The sequence below is a fragment of the Amphibalanus amphitrite genome, unplaced genomic scaffold (assembly GCF_019059575.1).
Source record: "Amphibalanus amphitrite isolate SeventyFive unplaced genomic scaffold, NRLGWU_Aamphi_draft 000472F_arrow, whole genome shotgun sequence".
Lineage (NCBI taxonomy): Eukaryota > Metazoa > Arthropoda > Thecostraca > Balanomorpha > Balanidae > Amphibalanus > Amphibalanus amphitrite.
Window position 1 is genome coordinate 415059 of NW_024881966.1, and position 27748 is coordinate 442806.

At 50.3% G+C, this 27748-nt stretch overlaps 1 protein-coding gene across 3 annotated transcripts in view; it reads left to right on the top strand.

Moving 5' to 3' along the window:
* LOC122392165 (death-inducer obliterator 1-like) overlaps positions 1-27748 on the top strand; it is an 82256-nt gene that overhangs the window by 2316 nt on the left and 52192 nt on the right. For 2 of the 3 annotated variants that reach the window (XM_043386745.1, XM_043386746.1), the window contains exons 2-5: positions 3784-3840; positions 9096-9274; positions 9782-9898; positions 27228-27398. In XM_043386745.1, coding sequence (XP_043242680.1) covers positions 9112-9274; positions 9782-9898; positions 27228-27398 — 451 coding nt within the window. In that variant the 5' untranslated portion in view covers positions 3784-3840; positions 9096-9111. The remainder of the gene's footprint in view (positions 1-3783; positions 3841-9095; positions 9275-9781; positions 9899-27227; positions 27399-27748) is intronic. The other variant, XM_043386747.1, reaches the window with a different exon arrangement.

Genomic DNA, 27748 nt, shown 5'->3' on the forward strand with positions numbered 1-27748 from the left:
TCGAGAAATGCCTCAAATCGAAAATATCTAATTTCAAAGTTGCAGCACTTGGATTCAGAGGGTCTAATACATTGGAATGCCCCCTCTGAATGTGTGACGTCAGCGCAGATCTAACGATTTTAAATCTTTTACTGAAATGTTTGGTAGCACGCGGTGGTATACAGGGTGTCTCAAAAGTTCGTTGACACATTTTCCATGCCAATAAAGCATATAAGAACCAGCCAAAAATATAAGGTTTTGATGCCCATGTGTACACTAGATAAATGCATGTGCTTTGACAACGAATTCAGAATGTTGGAAACCAAACCCTTTGCTGTAGCTCCCAAAAAAATTGCCGATACCGCTTTTCGTCGTTCTGTCAGCTGCCGGAGGTCGATAAAAGGTGACCTGCTTTCAAGCTCTTGCAGAGAAATCTCCTGCAGTTTCTGCGTCGGATTTAGGTTTAACGAGCTCCCCGGCCACATTTGCTTCTCCCTGAAAGCCGACAGCTTGCATAGACACCATTCATGAGTATTTTGTAGGTATTCTCTGGCGCCAGCTCCGTCACGAAGGCTGGCGCCGACATCCAAAGCACCATTTCCCTTTTCAAAACGACCCCATTCCTGAACAAACGGGAAGTGCCAGGGGTAATTTGTTTGCATAATATCGTAGGAGAATGTGTCGGCCATCTGTTTCTGAGACACGCCGTTCAAATTTTGCAAATTCCAAACGCTCGACATTCCCCATGCCAAAACATTCGCTGGGTTGCGGAGTGTTTTCCTCAAGAGAGCTTTTGCTTTGTAAACGGTCCAAGCCTGTCTATCGTGTGGTTTTGTCGGGATTTCGTGTCTGAAAGAAAGCTATTCGTTCCACATCTGCCTCATGAAACTTCGTAGGATCAAACTTAACATTTATTCACCTTCTTTTGGGGCAATTGTCCTTGACATTAACGATTTTCGTGTTATTTTCCTAAAAATTTTTGCATGTTAGATATAGAAGAATTTTAAACCATGTTTTGTCTTTATTTTACGATGATCTACTATTTTTGAAACTGGGTAGGTAGCTTTTACTTGTGAGCTTCTTGCCAGTTGTCAATAGTTATTACCGCATTTTCAGCTGCTTTTTGGCACACGAGCCTAGCTGACGTACGGGGGTCGATCAAAACGATGTTAGTCTCGGATGGTTTCGCCCTTCAAAAATTTTTGCCACCATTTTTTAAATGATCATCATGTTGTACCCATCCTGGCCGACATTTTGCCATGTGTCAGTCCTGACTTAACCATTCCCATTACCCCTGAAACAGAGCGTTTCACAACGGACCCGATTTTGCGACATCCATTTTTATGCCTGACCCATGGTCAGAGGTGAACCCTTTTTGTGAGCTCATGAAGGTTCGAATGCATTTGAAAACAGTGATACTGCTTAAGGACGGTATTTAGCAATGCCCATGCAAAATTTCGACATTGAATTTCTTGTTGATTCGAAATCATTGACGAAAAAACGTGGCTGGTGCCTGTGAACGAACTTTTGAGACACCCTGTATGCTGCTTTGCGCGCAAAAAGTTCCGCACTTTCAAATAAAGTCGCTAGGAACAGCGGAGATCCCAAAAAGTAAACAAAAGTAAGAGTCTAATATCTTGAAAACCCGTGAATATTTTTCGATGAAATTTGGTAGATATTCGTTTCTGCTCTTTCTGAACCGAACGGCATCACTTTCATGCCAATTCATGAACTTTTTTGAAGGTGGGAGGGTCCCTTTAACTTCGAATTTAGGCCACTCTGATTCCGGGCAAAACTGTCAGATCAGTGACCGGGCCGACTCCGACTGCGACTCCGCAGTCTTGAGAAGGGCTCACCATATAAGTGATTTAGGTAGGTACGTGAAAAAATGTCAAATATAACTATGTAATAATGTTTTCTTGCGTTTCACCGACTTTAAAGGTGCTCTTTCGTTATATGGCCTTATTTTTCAAATTGACGCAGAATTGGTAGGGGTATTTTGGCACCTGTGACCTGAACCTTATTAACCTTCACACCTGCGTTTTTCGAGAATAGTTCCTTGATGCCAAGTGGGCTTTCCTACTTCCGCATTTTATAAGTAGTTAAAGCGGCCGATCGCGGTTAAACTTTCAGTACCCTAGAGTTGATCAATTTTACACCTACCCTGAAATTTTCATGACCCTGACCCGAATGACCTTTGACCTGCGACCTGTTTCTCGAGACTATGTTAGGCCGGATACGCGATTCGGTAATGTTAGCTCACATTATCCGCACGTTTTGCCTTTTTGTGGTTGTAAACGTTCAAACATGTGAAATGATTTTGGGTCCATGCATTATGGTGGGTGTCAAGGTCACATGAAGGTCAGGTCAAGGTTATTGATCTATGATGAACTGGCTCACTTTTCGAATTTGGCATGTTTTGAAGGTAGGTTTCGGAACTAATTTCGAATTAAGCCCCCATTTGAATATTTATGAAGTAGTTTTGGTGTTTTCGTAACATGTTGCGAAGCTGTCATTGGTGGTTGATACCTACTATGGAATATGGATAGCCGGCAGACCGCCTGCTGGTTGACCTGACCTGACCCGACCTGATATAAATGCATAAAGACGTCATCTATGATCGAATAACATGAACTTCTTGATCAGCGCTCGGGGAAATCCGATGTCAACCTTGTTTTACGGAGTTCTAGCAGGTCCCGATTTTCCTGCCCTTTATTTACTATTATTATTATTATTATTATTTTTAATAATAATTGATTATTGTACTTGGCTATTGACTTGACCTGGAAGGTCAACCAATGACCAAGTACCTTGAAATAGGGTATCATCGGGCTCCTCTCGTCACGAGCAACATGTTTTTTTTTTTTAGCAAACCTCTAACTCGATTAGAGACCGAACGGCAGGGGGGGGGGGGGTCCAACGAACCTGCGTTAAACGCTGGCAAAACGTCAATTCGGGCTGGGGTTGAAAATAACATTGCTGCTTATTTCTCCTCAGAATGATCCATTCGCACCCGAAATCACACTACACTGTCCGCACTGTCTGTCACTCCACGAGACAATATGTAGATGGAGGGCGGAAACGAAAGGAGCATGTCCTTCCTGGGTGACTGGTGAAGTGGACTGGTTTACTGGACTGCACTGGTTTAGGTGGCCTGGCCCACCGGGACTCTCCCGTACGAACGGGATGGGCTCAGTAATTGCGGCGCACCTGGCGGCGGTCGACTCAGCCCGATGTCTCACTCCAACCCTTTCATCCTATAGTCGTCGAGTACCTACTCTTATAACTTATTGCACCGAAACTACCAAATCCAACAAAACAAGTGTAGTCCCTAAAGATGTTGGTGGCTGGTAATATATTGTGGACTATATGAGCATGTTAAGCTGAAGCGGAGGTTCACTTTTTCACTAATTTGACTCTTGGCCTGCGCTCCCCCTCCAGTGGCACGTTTTCAGTTCCACGGGGGGGGGGGGGGGTTGGTCACAGCCGGCCGATTATGTCCGGATAGTGTCTGAGTATGACAAGTGGTGCCTGATTTGCAAGGCCTTATCATCAAGCTGTGGTCGGTTAAGATGATAACGTTTGCGCATACGCAAAACATAACTTGCGGGAATTCATGTTGGTTTGCCACTGTGAATATGACAATTATGTTTAACATCTACTAGATCTGATCTGAATCATGCTTTTCCTCGGATAATCGAGACTCCCGCTGCGCGTTAGTGGATCAGTGTGTGCCGTCTGTTCGTTTTGCCGCCACTGTGCGCTGTTTGGTCGTGCTAGTGACGCGGTGACTGATACCCACAGTGCGGCGTTGCGCGGCGTCCGGCCCGGCCCGGTCCGGCCGGCTCTACACCCGTGTCGGTACGTCCACAGGCACGAGACAATGGCATACCGTGCTTTGTGGGTGCTCCTCATTGACTTCGTTTGTCAAACGCTGGATATTATATGCATTGTGGTGCTCTACGATTAATCGCGCAATTATATGCATTTGTTACATGATCGCTCAGGTAACCACATAAACCTCTTTTGTTGTCTACCCTATTGCAGCTTCCAATGCGTGGTCATAGTATAATGGTAAATGTTAACGTAATTTATGCCAACTTCAGCCTTCCCAAGTCCAACAGCGCGATGGACTTTTGTATTGGGTATGTATTTTCTTTTGTCAGCTCACCATTCGGCCAACAGTCGGCTAGGCGCATGAAAGGATTCGTCGCTAAAACCAGCAATCATTGCATTTATGCGGCGCTCGGACATTTCTTCCCGGGGTGGGGTGTGTAGACCGGGGTGTAGACCGTCCTTCACGGGGTGTAGAAGACCGCCCTGCCTGACGGCTGGCCCTGCCCAGGAGGCGATGTTGTACTCGAACCTGAGGGCCAGATATTCGGTCTTATTCTGATTTGTCTGCTATGTCGTTCGCCGTCCGTCTGTTGTGTTATATTGACAGTGTTCTGACCTGACGAGTGGTGGCACGACTCGAACGGCGTGTCTGTGGCGTGTCTGTACCCCTGTGTCTGTGCACCTCTCTGCACTCTCCAGATCGTCAGTTCGGCGTGCGCGTCAGGTACGCCACCTATACGGGACTACACTGCGCGTTTCCAGTCCGGCTCGGCTCGCGGTGCAGTGCGCCACTGCTCGTCGCTGAACGGTGGATCGTCGCGCCGCTGCAACCTTCTCTCACAGCTGCTCACCGCTGCCCTTACCATCACATCCGCGCACTTCACCCTGGACGTCAAAGGACACTCCGTATAGCTTACCTCATCAAAAGGCTTTGAAGGTTGCCAAATAAAGTTTAGTTATAGCTTTGTGTACGGACACGTAAATAGACGAAACGACACTTCTGACTTGAGTAAGAGACGAAGTGCATGTGTGAAAGTGTGCCTTCTTATCTTATAACAAATTATCATTTTCTAGTCATTTCGAAGGGACCATGTTTCCAGCAATCTCCACTCTAACGCTGTCCTCGCCCTTTTCCCCCAAGATGGACAATTCTCGAACGTGCGTTCAGCGTGCTCGGTCTCTTGATTATTCGTATCTGTGCGTATCGAGATGGCCATGGAAGCCAATCGTTTTGCAACCAGAAACAAAAATACTGTAAAAGCGGCGTCGGCTACCCGTGTACCTTTCGTAGGTGTCGCTTCACTGTTTCATGCGCATCGAGCCAAACTTCGTGTGTAAATATCGGCACAAAACGTGCATTGCAATGCATTTGCCGAGGTGCATATGTAAAGTGAATGCCTGTGCCTCGTCGATTCGACATAGTGATTGGACGCTTGTATTGTTTTTGTATTTGTGTCTGTCGCCTTTTCGATGAACACTTTCAAAAAAAAAGGCCGCTAAAATGCCCTGGCACTGGCCGCCGCTCAGGTAAGGTTGAAGAAACTACCGTACGGAAATAAGATGGAAGGGAGGTGGTTGAAGTGCACGAGGAGGGGGAGGGGAGGGTTGGGTATGGGTGGAGAGACCGGACTCAATGTTCAGGGTTGTTAGGCTGTGTGGGTGTGTCATTGCCCGGTTCCGATATGATGCCCGCCCTTCCGGGCCTGGGAGGGGGAGGGAAGATTCTGTTCCGGGAGGGAGGGTATTGCGTCCCGGGGATAAGTGAGGGTCACCGGGGACAGGATCTGTGGAATCATTCGTGGTCAGGGTAGAGGATTGAGCCGGGATGATCCAAGACTGGGTAGTGGTTTCGCGGCGGTTGGCGGGTGCCCGTCTTGATGAAAACTGGGGACGCTGATGCCGCGACACCGGGTAACACGGTTGGTGAGGGGATATAGCGGTCAGCGGAGATCCTACTGGCCGGACGAGCCACAAATTTTGGAGGGGTGGGTGGGGGGGGGGGGTATAATTGCATCATTTCTGACCTGGGTGACCGAGTCCTCCAGATATCGGCCTGTCTTCTAACCCTCCGATTGCATGCGTTTTATTCGAGCCGGTAAGTATGGAACGCGATGTCACAAGTCACACCTCACAAGTAGGTATATCAATCGGGTTGGTTTTCGAAGGTGCCTTCTGAATCCCATTCGTTGATTGAAATGGGGATAGCGGGACAGCTGACTGACCTCGGGCAGTCAGTGGATTGACCTCTGGTTAGGGTTGAGGATACAGTCTGTGCACCGTGACCTCATCGGGGTAGGGATACGTTAAGTGGTCTTTCGAGGGTGGCGGTCGGCTGGGTGTGACAAGGTCAGTTCAGCGGTCAGCCGACCGTATCAGACCATCGGGAAGAGATTGCTCTCAGCTGAGGTAGAGAGGTCAGGGTAGGGGTAGATGAGGGTGACCTCAGATGTTCAGGGATAGATGTGGGTGACCGCAGGTAGAGGTCAGGTGGTGAGGGTGACCTCAGGTTTAGGTTAAGATGAGGGTAGCTGAAGGTGACCAAGTGAACAGGGGTAGCTTTCGGTGACCTTAGGTTGAGGTCAGGGGGTGGCCGGGTTTGACCTCAGGTCGAGGTCAGGTGGTGAGGGTGACCTCAGGTTGAGGCCAGGATGAGGGTAGCTGAGGGTGACCTCTGGTGGGTAGGGATAGCTAGAGGCAATCTTGGGTTGGGGGCACGGTGTGGTTAGGTGAGTGTGACCTCAGGTCGAGGTCAGGGTAGCTAAGTGTTACCTCAGGTTGAGGCCAGGGTGGGAGTAGCTGAGGATTATCTCAGGTTGAGGGGTAGTGTAGGTGACATCAGGTTGAAGTCATGGTTGAGGTAACTGAGTGTGACTTGAGGTTGAGGTCAGAGTGGGAGAGACTGGTTGTGGCTTCAGGTTAAGGTCATTGTGAGGGTAGCTAAGGGTGACCTCAGGTGGTGACAGGTTGAGGTCAAGTTGGGGGCAGCTGAGGGCGGTCCCAATTTGAGGTCAGGAGGGTGGGGGTGACCTCGGGCGTGGGTGAGTGTATTCGGATGACCTCAGGTTGAGGTTAGGGGGTGGCTGAGCGTGACCTCGAAAAGGAGGGTATACCAATTGAGGGTGACCTCATGTTGAGGTCAGAGGGTTAGATTGGGCGTCGACAGATTGAGGTCAGAGTAGGGTGAATCTGAGGGGGGAGGGGTAGCTGAGGTGACCTCAGATTGAGGTCAGGTGATCAGATTGGGGGGAGGGGACAGATGAGGTGACTTCTGGATGAGGTCAATGTGGATTACAGTCAGCTGTCTGTGACCTTAGGTCAGTGTGGCGGCTAGTGACCTGTATGACCTCGGGGTGGTTCTCGGGTGGCTGTCACCTGACCGGGCTGTGTGGGTCAGTGCGGGTCACTGTTTATCTGTCCTCCGTTCAGCGCTACCCTGGCAGCGACACAGTAATGACACTGCAGCATAGGGCAGGGCGGGCACCTTTTATAACGGTCTGGCCCTTCGGCTTTATGCATTATCCTATTGGTCATTTAGGCTGACCGTCCGCCTGTCCATCCGCTGTTACAATACCCGTCGTAAATTACAAATAATTGCGAGTTTGGGCCATTACAATAGCTTTTTGACGCTGGAATGGCAGACATTTGTCTCTGGCGTAATACCTACCGTGTGTTTTTGAACAGCCTGTGATTTGCGATGTGACAAGCGAGTTGATGTGCGTTCCCGGTAATGTCGTTTTTCGAAGTGGCGAGCTTTTAGCCTTGCGGTGCATACCAGACGCGCCACACCCGATCCGTGATCACGGAATGTTCGCACGGGCCGTGCCCGTTCCGTGTCGACTGTAGCACCCCCTATCCCCCTCCCTGATCACGACTGCCGCGCCCACCCGTCTGTATCGCCAGCTCGGCACGATTGTAAGACTTGCGTACCGAGCGCCGGGCTACGTTTTGCTGTGAATGTTTTTGTTCCTTGATAGGGACGAAGAGTTATTTCGCTGGATGTGTTTTACTGTATATGTTCCCTATGACGGTCAAATGCTGGTTGCGTGAGATATAGCAGCATTAGCAGCAGCTCTGGCAGTATTGTCATTTGTAAGCACGCGTCTCAACTGTGGGCATGCGTGAGCTCTCCATGGGCACTGAAAGGCACTCGACCGCTGTGAGTCCTACCGGTTCTCCTGTGTACCGCCACTGGGGTCATTGGGAATTGGGGTTTTTATCCCTTGGTGCGATCTGTAAATACTTATCGACGTGTTCGGCCGCGCGGTGTAATGTGTGTCGTCTTATTCATCTGTCGCTGGCCACCGCTGGCATCCACGGCCACATCCGCTTTATGTGACGCATTCGTTTTATTGTTTCGTGCGCGCTGATTTTATGAACAAGTGTGACATAACTCGTGTGTTACTTTTGTAACTTCCTGTAAGTTGGTGCCTACCTGCCGGTCTAGCTTTCAGGTCTCGCTGTTGTACCAGGGAGATGTTGCGCTATGTCGCATCTGTACCGATTTAAACTATACGGCACCATATCGGACTCCCGTGCCTACCCCGCCCTCTTGGGGTCGTTCGTTCGTTCGTTCGCTCGTTCGTTTGTTCGTTCGTTCGCTCGCTCGTTCGTTTGTTCGTTCATCCATTTGTCGGGAGTAGGCCGAGTGAATCCATCGAGAATGTATCGATGGATGTAATGATACACGTAGCACCATTATTCACAATGGGCGTGGCTGGTTGTAACGACTATGTGGTATCTAAATGGCTTAGGATATATGAATTAGAGATCGATGTAGCCCTACCTAATTACCTACTGCGTGGCCTCAATCGCTTATGCGAAATGTTTGCGTGGATAATTGATGGTAAGACGTCATGAGCCATGTGTCAGTCTTTTAGTCGTTATTAGCTTGGAGAAGATGAGTGGTGTCTGATCGCAGAAGATCGATTTATTTTTAAGCCTTGTCCACACTATTGGCAAAACGGGACCGGCGTGATAGAATTTTCTTCCGAAATGTGTACTGTTTTGGAAGTAGGTATTATGCTTTGTCTGGTAACCCAGCGACCTTCACGTTTCTGGAATTCATGCTCAAGCACCCTTGCCTGAGCGAGCCTCATAGATCCGGTCAGCTGCTGCTGCAACACGGGACACTGCCGATCATCCTTGTCCTCTTCTTTATTTCACTCTGATAGTGATCTCAATTTTATCGCACGGTGTACCCTCAAGACCTGTCTTTATTCTCAATGGGACCCGATCGACCCTCCTGCAGACCAGTCTGACCTCGTGTTTCTCCCTCGCAGGGCCCGCTAGGTCGTCATGTCAAACACGACGATCGTAGGCGAGGATGACGTCACGCCGTCCCCGGCGGCGGCGGCCGATGACGGCATGGGTTCGAGCCAGAACGCCATCATCATCGTCATGGACGACGCCACGGGTCAGACGCAGGAGATTGACGCCGCCACCATGCAGCAGCTCATCAGTGAGTGGAGGATGTCGGGTGTGCAGAGTCGTGATGGACGTAGAAGATGTGTCGCTGTGACGGACGAAAGGGACGTGTCTAGCTGTGACGGACGAGAGGGACGAGGCCAGCTGTGACGGAAGAGGGGGACGTGACTCGTTGTGACGGACATGACGGCGATAACGGACGTCCGACGTGACGAATAGGACTGACGTGCATGGCTGTGACGGACGCCAAATGCGGATCAATGGCTTACGTCAGTTGTCACGAAGAGAGCTGGTGGGACAGGTTTTGCCACTACATTTATTTACGTGCACGAATGTGCGACCTGCCAAATGTTTTTGTTGTATCGAAGTATACTGGCAGCATGGATGAGATAACAGCTCATGCGTGGGATGTATTAATTCATCCATGCTGGCAGTATGTAGGATTTGGTCTTTCGTTTCACTTTGCTGTTACTCCACCACCTGTGCCGTGCCGCCCGGTCTGACGGGTTCTGTGCTGACCCGCGCCACTCTGTGTCCACAGCGAGTAACCCGGGCGCGGTGAACATTGTCAGCATCAGCCCGGACTCACTGCAGCCGGCGGCGGCGGACGCGGCCGACCCCGTCACCGAACAGCTGCCGGCGCAGGACGCCGACCTCAGTGAGTACCGCAGCCCGTACCCGTACCCGTACCCGTGCCCGTACCCGTACCCGTACCCGTACCCGTACCCGTACCCGTACCCGTACCCGTGCCCGTACTCGTATCCGTCTTTGTTCGACTTGTGTCCGCCAGAGGGTGAGAGTACCTGACGCAGCGTTAACTCACATGCTGATGGCTCTTGGTCATTTTCAATGTCAGGTCAAATGTCAGGTCGCCAGAGATCATCAAAGGTCGAATTTTGTATATTTCAACAACTATCGAAATACCTGACGCATAACTCGGGAACCAATAGAGCTACAGCGCCTCGGAAATGCGCATTCGATAGCTCTTTCACAGGCGTTTCTGAACATTGTTCTCGGTGTTGACGTCAGGTCAACGGGTTAGCCTCCAGAGGGCAAAAACTAAAGTATCCGTTTTTACTAAAAATGTTTTTTTCTGTAATAACTTTTGATTCAATTCAAGAGAGCCACGACATTACTTTTGCCACCATCATGCTCCTCTCATCGAGACGCGTCGAATGAACTATTAGTTAGCTTTGACAGGCCATTTTGAAAAGTTGACCTCGGGTCAAGGTCATGACCTGACCGGAACGGGTCATACTGCATATCAATAGATCCGTATCGTCGAGCTGAACACATCTGACGTGTTTTCTTCACCCCGCTCAAGCACGTCTCTATCAAAAGTTACAAGTTGAACTGCTGCACCGGTGACCTTTCATGACCTAAGATGATCTCAAGGGCACACAGAGGGGTCGCGGGTGCAATTTTCCGATTCAGTGTGTCATGCTTACTAATAAGCCCATGTTTGAGAGTGTTTAAAACGATATTCGTCCAAAAGAGGCGCATTTCATTTTTCCCTCGTTGACTTATAAGATAGGTCGGAAAATTGACCTGACCTTAGGTCACAGATATAAAAAATCCAAGATATACATTTTACAAGTACTATCAATCGCTGAAAGTTTCAAAGCAATCGTTCAGTCGATGAAGCTGCAACGAGCCTAGTGTCACACTCAGCGTTTCCGCTTGTTTCTTATTGAACAAACATTACCAGGAACGAAAGAAATCAACATTTGTTGAACAGCATTGCATTATGCAGATATTCTACAGAAATTGAAAGCAAGGCCTTTGAACCTGCCAGCCCAATATACACATCGTGGTGTTCGTTATATGTATATGTATACACTATAGGGTGAAGTCGTATAAGAGTACGCACTTAGTGGATTTCTTGCTCTCATTTGTTTAATATTTGAAAGAAAGAAATCGCAAATAGGGAATATTAAAGGTCACTGAATTAGCCATCAACCCATGGGGCAACGATCCTTCAGCGTAAATGGAAATGGTCTAAAACTGACATTTTCTGAACCGCTGCAGTTGCGTACTCATACCATATGGGGTGTGTAAGAGTACGCACGCCAGGCGGGTGGAGTACGCAAGCATATGAACACACACCTATACAGCTTGTACTGTCCAAATGCTTAACTTCAAACTCAGAAGGCATTTAAGTTAATTCTAGTATCCAAAAAGAAGAACATAAAATAAATCTTTCAAGTCTATAAATCAGGAAATAATCATGTCGTGTGTTTCTTTAAAAAAAATGCACAATCAAAAGGGAGAATAACCCGTATTTGGAAGAATTTCGGGTACGCATCTGCATCACAGTGCTCCATTGATGATATACCTACAAAACAAACGTCATTGAGCGATAGATTAATAATTTTATATTTCTGTATACTCGATTTAATGTATAATTCTGCGTACTCTTACCCTCCTGAACAGTACGTCCTCTTACCGTACATGCAATTCGCGCACAAAACAACCCCGAAACGTTGTGCAAAACTTCGCAAACAGAATATTGCACTGCACAGCATTTCCCCAGATAACCTCACAAGTTTCCCACAACAATCACGGAAATGTACCTTATCTCAACTGCCAAGTATCAAAATTATTGTACCATACCATAATAATATCATAACGCTCGACAATAATATTCATCGCCTTAAACTCAACAGCGTCGCCGCTCAACGCCCACGTTCCGTTGGTGACAAGCACGCACTGGCGGCTTCATGTCACTTCATGAACTCGACAAACCCGCGTTGCTAAGCAACCGGAACAGCTGATGCGTACTCTTATCGCCCGCGTACTCTTACCCGCCCTTACCCTACGTGCATCTCTTATCGGCGTCAATGCCATCCTAGCATTTTTTTTTAACCCGCGCGCCGCTGGGGCTCCTGGATTTCCACGCTTTGCTGGGAGTGTTTGTACACCCCCACCCCTCTAACTCGATTCCTGGGCCACGTAGCTATACGGGATAGGCAGTGTTCGAAAGATCGTCAAAATAATGACGAAATTACTTAGGCCACTATTTTGGTCAGGTCAAAGGTCAGGTCACCAGAGATCACCGAAGGACAAGTTTCGTAGATTTTCAGGTCGAATGTCGACAATTTCCGACAAATTGACGCATCACTCGGAAGCCAATAAAGCTACAGCCCTATTAGCTTTCTTTCTGAATAATTATCTCAGATTGGACCTTAGGTCAACGGCTTTTCCTGCAGGGGGCTAAAACTGCCAAAATATGTCTTTTTTGCGGAAAAAGTTTTTCTGCAATAACTTTTGACACAAACCTTGCAGGAGCTTACTTTTACCGGCATCGTGACTCGTGTTCCTCTCATCAAGGCGCATCGAATGAATTATAATTAATCAACTCAACGTTAAAACTTTAAAACTCAACTTTAAAAGTTGACGACAGGTCAAGGTCATGACCTGACCGAAAAAGGTCGTGTTGTATATCAGTCGATCCGTATGGTTGAGCTCAACACATCCAAGGTGTTTTCGTCGCTCTAGCACACCTTTATCAAAAGTTATTCGCGAAAAACGGATAGATACCATTCGTGACTTGAGATGACCTCAGGGACATAAAGAGGGGTCACGGCCATGGGTGCGGTTTTCCAGTTCAGTTTGTCATGTTTACTTGTAATTCAGTGTTTGAGAGTGTTTAAAATGACGTTCGTCCAAAAGAGGCGCCTTTCAATTGGTAGAGGTCGCAAAATTGACCTGACGTTAGGTCACCGATGTCGAAATTCCGAGATGTACATTTTTACATATTGCCGCTCTTACCAATCACTGAAAGTTTCAAAGTAATTGTTCACTCGGTGTAGGTATAGCAGGCATCGAAACTTTTTCGAGGTGAGGTCACTTGACGTGAGCTGGTGACCTGACCTGGAGCGACCTCGGTCTGAAAATTTTGGCAACATATGCAGAAAAGATCTATGATAGGGTGTGCCGGCATCGAGATATTTGCGCGAAGCCTGGTGGGGGGGAGGGGGGGTCAGACACCCTCTTCCCAGCAGGGTCCGGGTTAAGATTGTCTATCCGAATGGATTAGTGGGTGACTTGGACACACGGGTGCACTGCCGCGCCTAGCAGATCTTCTTGCGGGTGACAGCGTGGAGCCACCACCCGACAATGCCGACGCCCGGATCGCCGGTGATATTCACGGTCACATGATTCATATCAGTTCTCTGAGCGATGGTCGCGTCAGGGGCTCGGTGCGTCGCACACCATATTTTGCAGAGTGTATCTTGTTGAACTGAATATGGAATCCTCCTTCTCAAGGGTGCCAGTTACTCTTCCTGCCGGCAGAGTGATCTTGGACCCGCTACCCTGCCACGAGCCATTGAAATCGAACGGCATTTTGCTGCCGTCGGGGTTGTAAGTTAATCCAAATGCGCCAATCTTGATTCCGAGCCACTCCTGCGCGTCGGGCCGGGCCGGGTCCTGCCAGAGCGCGTTGAGCTGGGCCTGCGTATAGAGGCTGGCGAGGTCCCCGCCGCTCCTCAGATTGCCGCAGTAGGTGCGCGCCGCGTCATAGCTGAGCGCCTCAGGCGACGTGGCGTGCCAGTAGAAGCGGCCGCCGACAGTGACTCCGCTGGGACCCGCCGTTGTGGTGGGCATTGGTGTAGTTGTTGTCGGCTCCGGTGCTGTTGTGGTCGTTGGTGGTGCTGTTGTGGTCGTTGGTGATGTTGTGGTCGTTGGCGATGTTGATTGAGTTGATGTTGTTACCAGTGTGGTAGTAGGCGCAGGGGAAGTCGGTGGTGGCGAAGCTGTGACGATCGGCGTGGCTGTATCTTCCGCGGTGGATGAAGCAGGCGTTTCTGTAGATGCCTCTCCCGTTGTTGACGAGGCGGTGGTTTCGGTGGTAGTTCCCGCCGCGGTGGATGGAACGCCCGGTGCTGTGGTCGTTCCAGCCGGTGTAGCGGTGGCGGTCGGTGCGGCGGTCGGTCCGCCGGTCGTTGTAGGCTGCAGTGACGTTGGTGCCGTCGCTGACGCTCCGCCGTCAGTGGTGTTGGTGTCAGCGGCGGTGCGGCGGTAGAGCGGCACCAGGGCGGCGCCGTCGCCGGCCCGGCCGTCGGCCAGCCGGCAGCCGTCGGTCCACTGGATGGCCCGGCAGTCGGGCAGCTGGAGACAGCGGGCCGCGCAGCCGATCAGCGTGGGGGCCGGCGGCTGCAGCAGCCAGGCGGACGGCGCCGCGGCCCAGTGGAGCTCGAACCGCTCCGCCGCGACCAGCGTCAGAGCGGCCAGCAGAGCCGGCAGCGCGCCAGCCGGCCGGGAGCGCATCGTGGACTCGCCGGCGCCGGACGGCCTCTGACGGCCGACCGACCGGACGGCCCGCCCGGCTGTGGCGTCCTGACCATCGTTGGCCGGGAGACCGATTGCTTCATTGTGGTTGAAGGCCAGCATATGGAGGAGTTACCGGCCATCAATCGCTTCTGTATGGCCGTCATTTGGATAATAGCGGCTCTGCCAAGTGCATTAACTTTATTATGTCTGCGCGCATTAACCCTCGCCGGCCGAGGGGGGGGGGCGGGTGCTCCCCCCCCCCCCCATAGGGTTTTTTCGTGATAGCTCCGAACACGCTGGCGATAGAGAGCTGAAACTTGGCATACCTGACCTTTGATCCAAGCCGGATCTTTTGACACCAAACGCATTTTTGGGTCAGTTCGGTCACTGACCTATGACGTCATAAGTGAACCTCTGCACGGTCTTCAGATGTCGCAACTTCGCAACGCCCTCACTGCCAGAGAAGATGTCACAGGGAAATGAAACTTGCAGGATCTAGTATCCATTATGAGTCTCACAACTTATTTATCTCGGATTTTTCCTAAAGGTCATATGAGGTCAGGTCATTTTCGTGACCTCACCATTATAAGTCAATGGGGAAAAATGAAAACTGCTTTTCTGGCGCCGGGAACGATCTCCAACTATCTCAAGCACACAGAATCGTGATTTGATGCACCCTTGCAAGGTTAGATGCGTCACTTTTGCAATGTTGACCTTGTGTGACGTAATTTATGACGTCATCAAGGTCATATTAGTTTTTCGTCAATAACTCTTGATCAAATTGAGCTAGCGACTCGGGAAAGCCACCAATGGACTCAGGAAGACCTGCCGAATCGAATGATATGCGACATGACCTCTTTCGACCAACTTCGTGACCTGGGGGTGCTGACCTGACCTTGACCTGAGGTCAAAACCCCAAGTTGACCTGACCCGAACAAAAAGTATATCATTCGACGCGCCTGAGCGAGGCGAACACGATGCTGCCAAAATCGCGGCTCTGCGGTCGTATTTTGCGAAGTTATTCACCAAACACTGAACCGTACCTTGGGGCACCTGACCTGACCTCAGAGGTCACCGGTTGACCTAGTACCTTAAAATCGGGTACCAATCTCTGCGTCTCGTAACGGCGCACACGCTCGTTTTTCCGCGACGCGCTAGCTCCACCAGGGGCGAAACGGCGAGGGGGGGGTCGTACCCGCCCGACCCCCTCGGCCGGCGCGTATGTAGAAAACCAATAGGTCCGGCGAGGGTTAAAACAGCTGAGGTGTAAATAGGTATGCTCATCATGTCAACTGCCGGACAATTGTCCTCATGGGGTCAGGTCGGAACACAACCATTATGGATATAGGTAAATTTTGTCCTGATGAGCTCCTCACAATTGGTGGGAACACTACCATCGAAGACGTTAGTGGTGTAAGACTATAAGGCTATGTAAGGTGGTCCGTAACCGTAAGACTATATGACATTTAGGTAGTTACAGAAATGCGTGAAACTGGGCAACAGCCAGCGTCCGTTTATCAGCATATTGGAATCGGATCATTTGTTGAAAATTAAAATGCATCTCAAGCCTCAAGGGTGAACTGTTGTCATGTGTGTCGATGTTTTGCCAGGGGTGTAGCAAAGCATGCTTCTTAGAACTCGATTAAAAGAGATTATATTGTAGGTAATGCATACCGAGCAGGTAACAGACGTGAAGACTTGAATGGGATTAAATCCAGGACATGTTGAGAGCAAAAATATTGAAAGGACAATACTCACACCATACTGCTTCTTGCAAGCTATTACTATCTACATATGTTGTTCGATATGCGTTGGCTCCGCTCGGGCGCGTGGCTTTCAGCCGTGTTTTAACAGTCAGTCTCCCAGTCAACGATTGCCGGGACGCCACAGCCGGGCGGGCCAACTGGCCGACTGGCGAGCCGTCAGAGGTCGTCCGGCGCCGGCGCGTCCACCATGCGCTCCCGGCCGGCTGGCGCGCTGCCGGCTCTGCTGGCCGCTCTGACGCTGGTCGCGGCGGAGCGGTTCGAGCTCCACTGGGCCGCGGCGCCGTCCGCCTGGCTGCTGCAGCCGCCGGCCCCCACGCTGATCGGCTGCGCGGCCCGCTGTCTCCAGCTGCCCGACTGCCGGGCCATCCAGTGGACCGACGGCTGCCGGCTGGCCGACGGCCGGGCCGGCGACGGCGCCGCCCTGGTGCCGCTCTACCGCCGCACCACCGCTGACACCAACACCACTGACGGCGGAGCGTCAGCGACGGCACCAACGTCACCACAGCCTACAATGACCGGCGGACCGACCGCCGCATCGACCGCCACCGCTACACCGGCTGGAACGACCACAGCACCGGGCGTTCCATCCACCGCGGCAGAAACTACCACCGAAACCACCGCCTCGCCAACAACGGGAGAGGCAACTACAGAAACGCCTGTTTCATCCACCGCGGGAGATACAGCCACGCCGATCGTCACGACCGCCTCCACTGCGTCCACACCGATTACCCAAGGACCTACTACCACAGTGGTGACACCAACACCTTCCACAACACCACTACCGACTACAACAGCACTACCAACGACCACAACATACACATCACCAACGACCACAACTTTACCACCAACGACCACAACAATACCGTCAACAACTTCAACAATCACATCAACAACGACCACAAGAGCATCACCAACGACCACAACACCACCACCAACGACCACAACAACATCACTAACGACCACAACAATGCCACCAACGACCACAACACCACCACCAACGACCACAACATTACCAACGACCACAACAATACCCCCAACGACCACAACAATGCCACCAACGACCACAACACCACCACCAACGACCACAACAATACCACCAACGACCACAACAATACCACCAACGACCACACCAAGACCAGCAACGACCAAAACAATACCACCAACGACCACAACACCACCACTAACGACCACAACATTACCAACGACCACAACAATACCCCAAACGACCACAACAATGCCACCAACGACCACAACACCACCACCAACGACCACAACAATACCACCAACGACCACAAAAATACCACCACCGACCACAACAGCACCACCAACAACCACAACAAAAACAACTCCAACGACCACAACAGCACCACCAACGACCACAACAATACCAGCAACGACCACAACAATACCACCAACGACCACAACAGCAACACCATCTACAACACCAACGACCACAACAGCACCGGAGCCGACAACAACTACACCAACGCCGACCACAACGGCGGGTCCCAGCGGAGTCACTGTCGGCGGCCGTTTCTACTGGCACGCCACGTCGCCTGAGGCGCTCAGCTATGACGCGGCGCGCACCTACTGCGGCAATCTGAGGAGCGGCGGTGACCTGGCCAGTCTCTTTACGCCGGCCCAGCTCCACGCGCTCTGGCATGATTCGGCTCGACCCGGCACTCAGGAGTGGCTCGGAATCAAGATTGGCGCATACGGATGGGTATACAATCCGAACGGCGATTTTGTGCCGTTCACTTTGCCTCTCGAAGGAAACATGATGGCTTCGAGGATGGTACTTCCTGATGGCTTGATCCGAGATAAGGTGGTAAAGGTTTCATCTGGCACCACTTTGAACAACATGGTTTGTGATGTGGCGTCATCTGGTGTTTAATGTGCATCGCATCGTTCTGAATCGATTGATTCTGAAGACGAAACATCGGCAATTCTCCGAGTTTCTGTCCACTCGCGACATGTTTGCACGGCCATGGGCGTAGGAACGTCATGAAAAGTGGGTGGGCCACCCTGTTGAGGGGCCTCCTTTTCCAGGGGGCCTCCTATCTTCAGGGGCCTCCGACCTTTTCATCGTACTGCTTTCAAGTATGACCTCCAAATCTAGCTTCTGAGATCGGGCAGATGTACCCAGGGGCCAGGGGCGTAACCGCTTAAGCGAACAGCGCGGAATGTCCGCACTATTTTTAAAAATTATTCCCCTCTCCGATTTTTTTTTCTTAGAATCTATTTGTCGTAAACGGCGCAAGACCCCTGAAAAACCTTATACAAATGTCTTCCTCGTTTCCCAGGCGCCCCTAGCTCCATAGGCGCCCCTCTTTGGCATATAAACACCCTACAGTCATAATCAGATACATCCCTATATGACCAACAGGCGCCCCTTGTTGCATAAAATGTGCCCTTGTCTTAGGCGCCACTCTTTTATTGACATTGAGGCGCCTCTCTTTGCCATGCCGGCGCCCCTGTTTCGTATGAATGCACCCCTATGGCATTGATAGGCGCCCCTCTATTGCATGTGGACGCCCATATACGTAGGCCTCGGAGGCGCCCCTCTATTGCATGTAGGTGCCCTTACTGCCTCAGAGCCGCTCCTCTTCGGCATGCAGACGCCCGTCTTTCGTACGGAGGAGCCGCTATGGCATTGCTAGTCGCCCCTCAATTGCATGTCGACACCCCAGTAGGCATCATATGTACCGTCTTTCGCAATCAGACACCCCTATGAGCGCATCGCAGGCGCCATGGGCGTCGAAAACTGAGGGACAGGGAGACGCGTCCCCCCGGTTGAGAAATCCGATGGGCAAATCCCCCAAAATAAACACCCGAGGATGCTTAAAAAATGACTATTTGTACAATAGTCAACTCGGACCGTCTCCGGCTTCAACCCCGCAGTTGTGCAGACTGCAGACTCGCACTAAATTTCCAACTTCAAGGAAACAAGCTGCACGGTTGATGCGAGGACCACAAAACTTAGAGGCTGCTTGACTCGGTGACCCGACCTTAGGTGTTCTGACCTCTTACATGCTACAAGGCTTGCAAAGTCTGTGTTTTGGGGCTGTATTTTGACAAATGTTTTTGCCATTTTTCGCGACGCTTGGCGCCGCCGATTCCCACAGCAGTCAAAAGGAGAGATTGTGGCTGTAATATCTCCCCTCCTCCTACACGGGCATGAATGCATTATGTATCAGATTCAGATTGGTGGCATGCGTCAATAACTGGTACACCCTCAAAGAAGAGCAGCGGCTTTGCCCCTAATTGTGTCAAATTGAATCGGACTTCAGATGTGTACTGTAAAAAAACCGGCTTGTACAGGGTGACACAAAAAAACGGTCACCACCAAAATTCGAATAACTTCGGAAGTTTTATTCAGATCATCACCAAACTTCGGCCACTTTAGGTCACACCTATGTAGCAGACATCCACCAAGTTTCAAGTCTTCACTACGAATACTTTTAGTACAGTGTGTGTTTTACGGACGCTCCACAATGTGCTCCAGGTGAGCGCCCCGGCGCTGCAGGGCGTAGGCACACCTGCATCCGGCGGGCAAAGATGTCGATAACCCGATGGCTGTGCACTTTACAGAGTGCAATGGCCTCTGGAGACAGTGCTCAGGGGGTGTGCTACCCCTGAAACGTTATTCTTATCGAGTTATCGACAACTTTGCCCGCCGGATGCAGGTGTGCCTACGCCCTGCAGCGCCGTGGCGCTCACCTGGAGCACATTGTGGAGCGTCAGTAAAACACACACTGTATTAAAAGTATTCGTAGTGAAGACTTGAAACTTGGTGGATGTATGCTACATAGGTGTGACCTTAAGTGGCCGAAGTTTGGTGATGATCTGAATAACACTTCCGAAGTTACTTGAAATTTGGTGATGACCGTTTTTTTGTGTCACCCTGTACGACCTTTAACACAGATAGTGTATTGGGCTTAAGAGTGCGGCGACAATACCTACTTATGGGTTTTAAGTCTGCCGATATGTCCCCCTCCCCCCCCCCCCAGTCGAAAATCCATGGCGACGACCCTGGCAGGCGCCCTTCCCTTGCACACAGGCGGGCGCCCCTTTTCCTATGAATTCATATCAATTATCAACTCTCTTTCGCATGTAGGCGCCCTTATCACCAAAGCGCCGGCGTTGGACTCTTATATGCAGAGGGCGGCATGAGACTTATCAGAGCTAAAGCGATAGAGCTTGCCAGGCGCCTTCAGAAGCCCTGTGTGGTTCTTAGAGACCGCATGATGCTCTCAGACGCAGGTGGGGCCCTCGGAGTCGACAGTGTCAGTGTGGGACCTTCAGAGTCGCCGATGGGTGCCAGACAGATGTGGACCCTCAGGGACGCCGGTATGGGACATAAGAGCTCAGTGAGAGCTTGTGTGGTGCCTTCAGTGGCCTTTGAAGCCGTTAAACATCAACATGGTGCTCTCAGGCGCCGGTGAGTCCTCAGAGTCACCGGTGTGGGGTCTTCAGAGCTCAGAGATACTGGTGTGGGGCCCTCAGAGGTGTCGGTGTGGGTCCTTCTGATGCACCTATAGAGCCTTGAGATGCATAGGTGTGTGGCCCATTGAGGCGCCGGTGTGGGGCCCCCAGAGCCACCGATGTAGGGCCTTAAGAGACACTGGTATGACCCTCAAAGGCGCCGGTGTGCAGTGGCGGATCTACGTTGGGGCAAAATGGGCAATTGCCCCCCCCCCCCCTAAACGGAAAACCTCTGGGCAAACATATCTTTTTGCCCCCCCCCCTAAAAAAACTACAACTTGAATACTAAAAATATGGTGTTTGAAACGAAAATGTGAAATAAATGTAGGACTAGAAGGTTGTCATATTCGTGATAAGTTGTGAGCTGATAAAAAGTCCTCCGCCCCATGAATGTCAGTCCATCATCCATCGGCTTTTTCATGAGCCATACCGTTATCTAACGGGGACAAACACAGAAAGGCTCAGTCAGAGCTTTTGGTTTGCGAGGTGTTGGAGAAGCTCAGTATGCTGTGGGAACTTAACGCTGTTCAGTGTGATTCCGTTGGCTGTTGCGCTGTGGTCCTATGTAGTCTGTAGAAGCATCGTTTATCTCCTCTCGAAAGAACACTTATTGTATAATTTTGCTAGCTCGCGAAGTTTAGTCCCAAAGTTAAGGAATGTTCATTGTAATTGCATCAATAAATGCAGGACCGAAAACAAATGCGCTGTTCTTCGTCTATTTCTTGTTGGGATTCTTAATCGACTGATCTCATTTTCTATTACCGGAAACAACTGTTAATACGTTTAACTACGTGGCAACCCTGACTGCGTATAGTATCGCAGGTACGCTGATGTGGCCTTTGGTCGTGGGCATTTACACATGAACCTGCTGCTGCGACCCTTATCGGTCTCCGGATACAGAAGCCCTTGAGAACCGGCGCGGGCGGACCTTTCGGACGAGGTCTTGCCGAGGTGATGCGGGAGGTAGAGGACGGACCGTCCATAGCGCCGGTGAGCTATTCTCTAACTATCTCCCGGAGTCAGGGTGGCTGCAATTTTTTTTGCGCTGCCCTGGCTTGGCCGGATTAACAAAAATGTAAAAAAAAATAATAATAATTCCCGAAATCCGAGGAGAAAATTAGGGGTAGCTCGTTTTTTTTTTTTTTTTTTTGTTCCTAAGACTGGACGTTTGAAATTCTCGCCGACTTGCCTGGCGGCGCAATGTTTGCCCCCCCTAAACTCAAATCCTAGATCCGCCACTGCCGGTGTGTGGCGCTCATAAACACTGGTGTGGAGCCATCACGGGCGGGTGGAGCCGTTAGAGGCCGGAAAGGGCCCTTAGATGCCTATAAGGAGCCTTCAGAAGCCGGCGTGGCACCCTTATGGAGATAAGCGTGTCTACTTAGGAGCCCTTGAGGTGCTCTCATGAGCTCTGTGGGGCCCTAACAAGCCGAAATATGGCATGAGTTTTTTTTTTTTCGACGGCCAGTTGCCGCCACATGGCTCTTTGGGCTATTATTCTCAGGCGCCTCCTCTGCCTAGTTTGAATAGAAGGGCCTCTCAGACCATCAGTCTCGGAGGCCTATTCTGGCCACCATCAGTCTCAGGGGCCTCCTTTGGCAAGTATTGATAGAAGGGCCTCTCAGATCACCAACCTCAGCGGCTTGCTCTGGCTAGTATAAACAGAAGAGCCTCTCAGATCATTAATTTCAGGGTCGTCTCTTGGCTACTTATGAATAGGAGGGGCTCTCAGACCCTCAATTTCAGGGACCTCCTCTGCCGATTATGAATAGTAGGGCCTCTCAAACCACCAGTCTCAGGTGCCTCCTCTGACCAGTATGAAAAGAAATTCCTCTCAGACCATCAGTCTCATGGGCCTCCTCTGGCTAGTATAAATTGAAGGGCCTGTTAGACCATCAATCCCAGGGGCTTCCACTGGTTAGTATAAATAGAAGAGCCACTCAGACCATTAATCTAAGGGGGCTTTTGTGGCCAGTATAAATAAAAGGGCCTCTCAGACCATCAGTCTCGGGGGCCTCCTTAGAACAGTGTGGATAGAGGGGCCTCCTCAGATTCACTATTGGACCTCTATGACCACCAGTCTAAGGGGCCTCCTGTGGCCAGTATGAATATAAGAGCCTCTCTGACCATCAGTCTCAGGGGCCTCTTCTGACTAGTGTGGATAGAGGACCCTCCCAGACCACCGGTTTCAGGGGCCTCCTGTGGCCAGTTTGAACAGAAGGGCCTCACAGCCCATCAGTCTCAGGGGCCTCTTCTGCCTGGTGTGAATATGAGGGCCTCTCAGACTATCAGTCTCAGGGGCCTCCTCTGCCTAGTGTGAATATGAGGGCTTCACAGGCCATCAGTCTCAGGTGACTCTTCTGACTAGTGTGGATAGAGGGACCTCCCAGACCACAAGCCTCAGGGGCCTCCTGTGGTCAGTATGAATAGAAAGGCCTCTCAGTTTATAAGTCTCGGGGCTTCCTCACATCATGGGCTTCCTCTGCCCATGATGTGATTATAAGGGCCTCTCAGACCATCAGTCTCAGGGGCCTCCTCTGACTACAGTGTAGATGGAGGGGCCTCCCAGACCATCAGTCTCAGGGGCCTCTTCTGACTATTGAGGATGGAGGGGCCTCCTCTGACTAGTGAGGGTAGGGACTAGGGGGCCTTCCAGAACGCCCCAGTGTCAGGGGCCTCCCCAGACCAGTGTGGATATTGGGGCCTCCTCAGATCCACTAGGGCCCCTCAGGCCATAAGTCTCAGAGGCCTCTGCTGACAAGTATGGATAGAGGGCCTCCTTGGACCCACTAGGGTCCCTTGGAGTCCGTGCGTGGGGATTCGTGGAACTTATTTTTACCGAGTTTGTTTATTCTGGAAGGTAACTACGTCCTCTCAACTCGAGACGGGAGGGCCTCGAGTAAAAAGTGGGGGGGGGGCCAAAACACATGGTTGGCCCCCCCACCTCAAAAAGTGGGTGGGCACTTAACCACCTGGCCCCCCCGGTTCCTACGCCTATGTGCACGGCCTATATGATGTCAATATGTTCCCTCGGTGAAGAAGAACTGAGGAGGTCCGTTGTCTGGTTGTCTGTGCCTTGCTGAAACTTGGGTATTTGTTCAACCTCAGAGACATGGATTACGCTGGGCCCCATTGTGGTCCATTTAATTCAAAGCCAAATTTGCCTCTGTTTGGAAAAAAAGTTCGCCATCTGTATCGTAGAAATGCTGAGCCAGAGCTGGCGCTGAGTTCCGAACACATAAGACCTGCGTGATGACACCTTCGGTGCGCGGTCGCTGGCATTTCTGCGTTATGCTGAAATCTATCGGCAGGCCCATCCAGGCGCGGCCGCTGACCTCTTAGCCCATACGCAGCAGGTCGCCCAGCTGACCGCGGCGGGTGTCGGTCTCGCCCGGAGGGAGTTCCATATCGCTGTCCGTCGTGCTCGAGGATTGGCGCCGCAGTCACACGCCTGGGGGGGGGGGGGGGGGGGGGGGGTACTGCCGCGTCCTTGCCCTCGTGGCTGCTAGCCATCGCTCATGGAATTGGGGGGCTAGCCAGGTCGAACACTGCACCAGGGCGTGCGATCTCCCGCGACCGGGCGTCCTTTCGGCTCTGCTACCGGTTCAATGACTGACACAATGCTAAACGTTCGAGATGTGTTTCCAGAAAAAAGTGGCGTTTTTTGTCCATCAAATCTGCTGCTCACAGTATGTATTGGTACTGTTGTTGATTTATATGATTTTTTTATTTCCTCCGAATGGACTCCTGACTCTCGCTTGGAAGTTCACAATCACAATAACGAGAGGTGTTCGTAATTTAATTAATTATGTCGCGTGTGTCCAAGGTCCCCTGGCATCATGCTACAACTATGCAAAGATCGTGATACAAACCAGAATCAGTCACTGAATCATTGTATTTGATTTGATATAACTAGCGTACCTACATAATACATGCATTGACGTCAATGAGCTGATAATGAATGAGCGTTGGTAATATATAAACATATATTATCTGATGTTTGAAACAGTATTACTTTACTTATAGTGAAATATACCTACCTAGATTATCGTTGCAGTTGTTTCCTCTCGCTTCAGATAAACGTTTTAGCTTGTCTAGAGTTCATGTATTATTTTTCTGAAAGGTTAGTCGTAATGGTACCTACTTAGGTTCTAGGCCTATAGCAAATGTCGAACAAAGTTCAATTCTTCGCAATCATTCGTTGGTAATATTTTAGTAAGCATTATGAATCATATCGGTACGTGTACGTACGCACACCCTCAGCAAAATAATACTCAATATATTATGTTTTTGTATCAAGCACTGCGCTCCTCAGACCGGCTATATTGTGCGTGCCATTCAGTATAGCAAGATAGCTATGGAGGCCAGTTGTTTGGATATATACCTAATCAAGCACGTCTTCTTGCGGCAGAACCTATGTTTGGTTGCTGTTTTAATTCAATGGTGGAACTGCGTTGTGGCCGTGCTACGTGATCAATGAAGGAAAAGGTTCACTGTATTGTATTGTGAATGTTTGCACTATGAATTTGCATAAAATTCACTTGCTATTCTGATTGCATTACGTGACCTTTCGAAGATCTGCTCAATGTTATATTTGCCTGGAAGAGAAAAGAAAACAAGGAATATGTGTGTCGCGAAAGACGCAATGCTGTTTCGGCTAAAGGACGTTTCAGAGTTCAGAATAACGGATATATTAATTTTAATGAGATAGTAGGTACTTATTTATATACTTTTAGAGATAATACCTTTCTTTAAAATTCTTCCCAGATTTGCCCTATCTAGAAGAACTTTGGATCACCATTTTCATGCGCAGTAAGAAAAATAACTTATGGAGCTCTTAGCTTAGAATGGGGATAGAAATGTAATGTGTTAAATCAAAGTGTCATACAATTCCAATAAAAAGAATATCAATGTAGCTTTGCTGCTGGAACTACTTTTTAATCTGCAAATACTTACACCTAATCTTGTAGATTTTTGTTGTCGCGCCAGGCTCTTTCGGTTCAGCAAGACCATTTCAGAGCCGGGGATGCTAGGAACCGGGGGTGTCTGTTCCATATCAAGGGAACAGACACCTCCGATGTATGTTCCCGGAGAGAGAGAGAGAGAGAGAGAGAGAGAGAGAGAGAGAGAGAGAGAGAGACCTCTTCTCTCTCTCTCTCTGTCTGTCTGTCTGTCTGTCTGTCTGTCTGTCTGTCTGTCTGTCTGTCTGTCTGTCTGTCTGTCTGTCTGTCTGTCTGTCTGTCTGTCTGTCTGTCTGTCTGTCTGTCTGTCTGTCTGTCTGTCTGTCTGTCTGTCTGTCTTTCTTTCTTTCTTTCTTTCTTTCTTTCTTTCTTTCTTCCTTTCTTTATTTCTCTCTTTCTCTCTTTCTCTCCCTCCCTCTCTCCCTCCCTCTCTCCCTCCCCTCCCATGTTTGTTTGTTTTGTTGCGGGCCACTCCAAGGGAGCAGCCCGCATGAGATAAAGTTGCCTGCCCAGCCCGGAGAGAGGGTTGCGGAGTAGAAAAGAAGGGTTTGAGCATCACGACGATGGAAACGACGGATGGGTGTCCTCTCCTCTCCCTCTTTTTTTTCAAGGCACCTGCCAATGACTAAATAGTAAAGTAATCTTGCCAATGACGCCCCCGCCCTCCCAGTCTCGCGGGAGCCCCAGCTAACGCCCGGTCTCGGCTAACCCACTGCGTGGTTAGACTGTTCCGCTGCGCACCGGAGTCGTGCGGGACAGTCTTCCTCGCCAGCCGCATGTGCGGCGGGCACTGAAGATCGAGCGTATGGTGTGGCTAGCCGCTTTTTGAGCTAACGTCTCGTGCAACTTGCTAGCTTTGTCACGAAAAGTGTGTTTGGGCGGGGCATGGGGTTGGAATGGAAGGGGATGAGCACTTCTAGGCGTTTGTGGATGCACAGACAGCTCTGAATACAATACATATTTGGTTGTATCGTATTCTTCTCGTTTTGCAATTTGTTCAATGCTCATCAGCTGCGTAATTATTATCCGATTTGATATTGCCCTGGATGAAGTTAAACCAAATAGGTATTTTGTATTTGAAATAACGGCCAATATGTACCTACTTTACACATACAAAAGAAATCGACAGAAGAGGGACATTCCTATCATTGCATTCGTGTCGTTTCCAGATCTGTCCGGGAAAAAATGTGAGAAAACCAGCTAAGTAAGATCAAAAGAGCAAAGACGACTATACTGTATATGTTAGGCATACGAGACTGCCATACACCGACTGTTTAGGAGACTGCCACACACCGACTGTTTAGAATCGACAGTGAATGGATGAACCTTGAATAAATATCTGACGTCAGGCCCTTGTATGTCCCCGCTTGTCTGACCCCTGCCGTCGCAACTCCGTCTTCATCTGACCCATCGTCTGACCTTGTGACCTCTGTCAGTGTCTACCTCATCTTGCCTCTGTCTCATCGTGTCTGACCCGGCCCATCTCACCCTCGTCTTTCAGTTTTGGACTCGGACGCACTGGACCGTTTAGAGTCGGCTCTCAGCTCTGACGAGGCCCGTGAGATATTCGGTGATGGCCTGCAGCCGTTCGGCACCATGGGGGTCAACATCGAGGGCACGGAGCTGGACGACGAGACGCCGGAGGATGACGACGGACACGCGCCCGACCAGAGTGAGTGGTGCATGGTTATGGTATGGGTGGAACGTCGTAGTGGAAAGGGTATTCCGAGGTTACAGTGGGTGTCACCGGTTATAGTTTCATTGGATATGTTTTCCAAGGTCACACTTGTTACAGGTCTTAGTGGGTGTTACAGCGGGTTTGTCTGTTTGTTTTTTTGTTTGTTTGTTTGTTTGTTTGTTTGTTTGTTTGTTTGTTTGTTTGTTTTGTTGGGCTATGCTCTTTCGGTCTGACGAGCCCATTCCAGGGCCGGAAAAATGATAGGAATTAGGGAACATTGATAGGAACATTGGTCTGGGCGAGCACCCGTGAGTCGCCGGGGCTGAGCCCGTCCAGAGGACAGG